At 41.6% G+C, this 6000-nt stretch overlaps 1 protein-coding gene across 5 annotated transcripts in view; it reads right to left on the reverse strand.

Annotated features, from left to right (window-relative positions):
- Positions 1-6000, reverse strand: part of PCYT1B (phosphate cytidylyltransferase 1B, choline) — a 119384-nt gene that overhangs the window by 58894 nt on the left and 54490 nt on the right. For all 5 annotated transcript variants that reach the window (XM_077775063.1, XM_077775061.1, XM_077775062.1 and 2 more), the window contains exon 3: positions 898-1014. In XM_077775063.1, coding sequence (XP_077631189.1) covers positions 898-1014 — 117 coding nt within the window. The remainder of the gene's footprint in view (positions 1-897; positions 1015-6000) is intronic.

Genomic DNA, 6000 nt, shown 5'->3' on the forward strand with positions numbered 1-6000 from the left:
CCAGGCTCTGAGCTAGCTGTCAGCACAGAGCCCGATGCGGGGCGCGAACCCATGAACTCTGAGATCATGACCTGAGCCAAAGTCGGACGCTTAACTGACCGAGCCACCCAGGCACCCCAGCACCTTTTCCTTCAAAGTAGAGGCTTAAGGGTCAATGGCACCTAATTCACGTAATGGCATAAAATCCAATTACAGTGAAAGGATATGGTGCTTCTAGAAGCTACAGAGGTGAGATACAGGTCTCCCTAGACAGGTACTATTCTGTAGACCTTCTAGAGGAGGAAAATTTCATTCCACATCTAACCACCCCTCTTCCAGAAGCTTATGAACTAACTCATTTCCTTCATTGTGAACTAGGATCACCCAGGCATATAAATCTCCATTTCTTTAACACACTGTATGTAAATCCCATTAAATGGGGTTGTTGTAAGCCACTACTGTTAGCGCATCATCCTAAATGCTGTGGGCCACACAAAGGAAACAGACAATGACCCTGTTTACCCTTAATCACCCTTAAGTCCCTCAGCTCTCTACGATTTGAAATCAGAATAATATTACTTTTCCCCTAACCCTCTAGAAAAGTTTAGAAACAGAAATTGGATCATGCCTCAATCACAAGAAGAAAGGCATTAATGGAAAACATGAAGCCGTTGCATGTGATGGTGTTATTAGTCTGTCCCTCTCTGGGAATCAGTGGTGTATAATCCCTTGAAGTAATTTCCCCTATGCCTTTTTAAACATCATTTTAAATTTCAGGCAGCCAACAAGTGAGCCAGTATCGGCTGAATTGGGAGTAATAACAATGTGAGATTTTAATAATGGAACTCTGAAAGGGGTCCTTTTGAGGAAGCACATTATCAAGGAATTTTCTAGACAAAGAGAAAATGCAAATCTTACCTCCTACCAACAAGTAGCTGTTGGGAAACAGGGTTTTTGCTTGCATAAGTGCCCTTGCATGACCTGAGTGGAAGAGGTCAAATATTCCATCGGCATAAACTCTGACAGGCCGGTCAACTGTGGGAGAAAGAAAATATCATCAACGTAACTTCGGAATAAGGAAGCCCAGTTACCGGATTCTTCCATCGTCAGTACAGCACTGTAGGAAAGTTTCCCTGGATTAAACACAAGGTCTATGTACCATGGGTCTCTTATTGGTACATGAAATTACTTGATTCTTGAGTCTGGCAGTTCTGAATGAAGGCTCCCAAGACCCGTCCCCAAAGGCAGCGTTGTGCTGGAGTCAGCTCATTCTGCTCAAAGGGACAGGTGTGTACCTTTCCTCCCAGCTCCAAGTCACTTTGGTAGCCTGAAATCAGCTGGGGTAGTATTTACAGCACAGAAATTGGCAAGTGTTACAAAGCTGGACTTATTTCCCTCCAGAGGGCCAACTGTTCACCATTTACCAGTATACCCTGCACCAAGGCCACTACCTAACCTCTCTAGCATCCTAAGAGATGGGGGCAGGGTGTGTGCCCCAAAAAGAGTCAGGGTGCCAAAGTTACATGTGGGGGTGGTCCTCAGTGTTGCTGGCCAGCGACCAACACTACAGTCCCTCTGAGAGAGAAAGGTCAAGAGCAAAGCAGCCTCAAGAGACATTCTCGCTGTGGCATATGGTATTCCGGCAAGTGCCATTTCATGATGAAGAGGGACACACACACTTTACCACAGCTCCTGGGAGCCAGGAAACTATACCAGAAACTACAGGAGGACACGTGGCTGAGACAGCCCAAAGACCTACCCCCTCTAGTAAGATGGAGACACAGGGGGTAGAGGACTTGGGTGACAACTTTTACCCATTCTGGACTCTCAACAAACAAACTAGAAAGTAAAAATATGGCCAACTATAAGCTAAATATGGCAAACTGAACATACGCATATTTAGCTCCACTTCCTCCCAAATACCAAAAGAATTATAGAGAAAGAATTTAAAAGGTACAATCCCCCCCCAATTTTAAAAAATTAAAAGGTCTAATTCCCCAAGGGCAGAGGAAACAAGAAAGGCAATGAGAGTAGATGAGAGAGGTCCACGACATTTTGGAAAGGTGACTGTCAGATGCTGAGTGTCTACCAGAAACAAGAACCAGGGTTAGGGCAGGCAGGGAAAGCAGCTGCTGAGTTGGTAGGGNCAAAAAAACCAAAGCAAATTTCTGTTATTCGAATGATATTTAAGACAGATTTAAAATTGTGATCATTTCTTGATGTAGTATAGCCTCATTAATTGCGAAAATAAATGAAAAGTAATGTTCCATTAATAGATTCAGATGCTTGGGCACCTGGGTGGCTTAGTCGGTTAAGCGTCCGACTTTCGCTTGGGTCATGATCTCGCGGTTCGTGGGTTCGAGCCCCGCGTCGGGCTCTGTGCTGACTGCCAGCTCAGAGCCTGGAGCCTGTTTCAGTCTGTGACTCCCTCTCTCTCTGACCCTCCCCTGCTCACGCTGTCTCTCTCTCTCTCTCTCCTAGAAATAAATAAAACATTAAAAAAAAAAAATAGATTCAGATGGTACAATGTTTCTAATAAATTAAATTTTTCTAATAAAAAAAACTCAAGAGACTTTATGTCAGATAGGGAGTTGCAATTATTCCCAATTATACACCATCTTGAACAAACAGAATTGCCTTCACAGGATTATACCGGATTCTAAACAAGGCATGGTAAATAGAAAACGCTTTGAAATAACAAACTGTCTAATGAGGGATCCTTGATTTCAATGCTCTTATTGAATTTGAATTCAATTGAGGAAAATTTGTTTTAAGATATAAATCCCAGGGGAAAGCAGATGGCAGTTTTGCAAAACTTTTTGTTATTGATTCAGAGGTGATCAAGATAAATGAATTCAGGAAGCAGGGAGGAAAGAAAAGTAAAGAAAGATGACATAATTACCAAGAGAAAGACCATTTAGTAAATCTTTGAAATGTATTTATGGGGTTGATTTTGCAATAAGCTCACTTTTTCAAATTGTAGTGTGTCAGCAATTTCCAGACTGGGAAACCATGTGGGACCAAACCCCCTCCCCCCAGAACCAAGCTCTTCAACAAATGAGCACTTCAAGGGGGGAAAGAAAAGACAAAGAAAAGATGGAAGTGGCTCTGCAGATTTCAGATTTAAAACACCAACATACTGAATGTACAGACATTATTTGGATTTAGGTTCAAACAAACTATAAATAAATGATGACATGGGATAACTGGAAATTGGAACACTGCTTGTTTGGCGATATTAAAGAATTACTGTTATTTTTTAGGTGCAATAATGGTATAGTGGTTATGCTTTGAAAAACCAGGTTAAGACATTTACACAGACCTACTTATGGATGTAATGATAGAAAGCCTACGACTTTGTTTCAAATAATTCAAGAGCGGGCAGTGGATGTGGGCGCTCAGGGGCCAGACTGGCACTGGTGGGTGGGTGTTAGGTATCGATAAAAGACACACGAAGGTTCATTATATGGTTCTACTTTTGTGTACGTTTGAAATGCTTAANATCATGACCTGAGCCGAAGTTGGATGCTTAACCGACTGAGCCACTCAGGTGCCCCACTCCAGGGCATTTATAGTGGGAACCACTGGCCTGTGAAGCTGGGGGCTTCGTGATGCTCCCAAGAGAGAACACTCCTATTCCGTGGCCATGGTGGAGAGACCTTACGGTGGCTCCCAGGGACCCCTGCCCCTCCGTGTTCATGCCTTTGTGTGATTTCCTCCCTTTGAAATGTGAGCGGGATCTGGAACTTATTTCTAACCAGTTGAATATGGCAAAGATGATGGATGGCACTCCTATAATCGTCTTAACGTATAGAAGATTCCATACTGCTAGCACTCACTCTTTCTCTCTTGGTGGCTTTGAAGATGCAAGCTATCATGTTGTGAGGGGGCCACAGCAAGGAACTGCAGGTGACCTCTAGGGGTGGAGGGTGGCCTCTAGCTGACAAGCAGCAAAAACCTAGATCTTTGGTTTACCGTTGCAAGCAAACAACCTGTGTGAGAACCAGATCGATCACCATCAAGCCTCCAGATGAGAAATGGGCCCTGGGTGACACATTGAATACAAACTTGTGAGACACTGAGCAGAAGTAAGATGTGGCTAAGCTGGGCTCCCAGCCCACAGAAATTATGACATAATAAATCTACATTGTTTTAAGCCACTAATTCTGTGGCAGTATGTTATGCAGCATAGAAAATGAACACAATGGCATTATAAATTTTCTGTCCACAGACTATTATAAATTTTTAGAAGTATTCCAAATAAATTCCTGTTAATCCTTAGCTGACAGAGTAAGTCTGTCAGGTAAATGTGATGTTCTGGTAAAATGTACATATGTACACCACAGGCTGATTGCCAGGTTTCAAATAATTTCAATTTAATAAACTACACCTAACATCAAAATGATGCTGAATATGTGCTTGAGAATCAGAGATACAAATTATGATGATGGTATAGTGCTATGGGGAAATCTGATTATTTTAACTGCTTGGATCTTATGCTCCAAATTTTTGTAACTTATTCAGCACTTATACACAAATGAAATTGATAAGGGGGCTATGCCTGCCTCACATCTCACACCATATGTGACAATTAACTCCAAATGGATCATAGACCATATGAGCTAAAGCTGTGAAGTTTCTAGAAGAAAACAGGAGAGAAGCTTAATGACTATGGGTTTGGCAACATTTCTTGAATAGGGCCCAAAAGGACACACCATTAAGCCAAAAAAAAAAAAATTAATGAACAACTGGACCTTACTTCAAACTCACATCTTCACATTTTTACAAAAATGCAAAGGGAAGTCATAGAATGGAAGAAAATATTTGCAAAATGTTTATCTAAGACTTTTATCTAGAATACAAAAGAACTGTCAAAACTCAAGACGAATACCTCATTTTAAAAAGGGCAAGAAAACTGAACAGATACTTCATCAAAAATATGTATACATAGATGGCAAATAAGCTCATGAAAAGATCTTCAATATCATTGGTTATCAGGGAAATGTAAATTAAAGCTGGAGTGATATACTACTTCATGTCCCTAGAATGGCTAAGAATTTAAAAATATATTGACCATACCGGGACGCCTGGGTGGTTCAGTAGAGTAAGCGTCTGACGTTGGCTCAGGTCATGCTCTTACAGTTCAGGGGTTCCAGCCCCGCATCAGGTTCTGTGCTGACAGCTCAGAGCCTGGAGCCTGCTTTGGATTCTGTTTCCCTCTCTTTCTGCCTCTCCCCAGCTTGTGCTCTATGTTTCTCTCAAAAATAAACAAACATTAAAAATTTTTTTAAAATATATTGACCATACCAATTATTGGTGGGAGTACACAGCAACTGGAACTCTCAAACCAATGCTGGTGGGAATGTAAAATGATACAATCACTTTGGAAAGCACTTTGGCAGTTGGTTAAAAAGTTAAACATACACCTACCATACAATCAGATAGGGGTCAATCACCAACCGCATTACATGTGAATTCACGTATTTGTGGGTCGTGTTATGGCATTTCTTGGTACTGCTTCACACTGAGGCAGCAACAAAAGGGTGACTATCCATTTGTGATTATGGCTACTNGTATGATTTACAAAGCATGTATCTTCCGCTTAATCTTTTCATCAACTCTGTGACTTATGTGGTAGAGTGGTCTTTATTTCATAGAGGGGCAACGGAAGCTCAGCCAACTTAAGTAGCTTACTCAGTATCATACAACCAAACTTGGGTGAAAACCGAGTAAAAACCAAACTTCACTGGGGCACCTGCGTGGCGCCAGTCACTTAAGCATCTGACTTTGGCTCAGGTCATGATCTCACGGTTTGGGAGTTTCAGCCCTGCACAGGGCTCTCTGCTGTCAGCACAGGGCCCACTTCAGATCCTCTGTCCCCCTCTCTCTCTGCCCCTCCCCTTGTCTCTCTCTCTCTCAAAAATAAATATTTTTTTTAAAAAATCAAACAATTAAAAAATTTTTTTAAAAATAAAAATAAAAAATAAAAAAATCAAACAAAACTTCATTTCCCTTTCTTCT

This window comes from Crocuta crocuta, unplaced genomic scaffold, assembly GCF_008692635.1.
Source record: "Crocuta crocuta isolate KB4526 unplaced genomic scaffold, BGI_CrCroc_1.0 scaffold1468, whole genome shotgun sequence".
Lineage (NCBI taxonomy): Eukaryota > Metazoa > Chordata > Mammalia > Carnivora > Hyaenidae > Crocuta > Crocuta crocuta.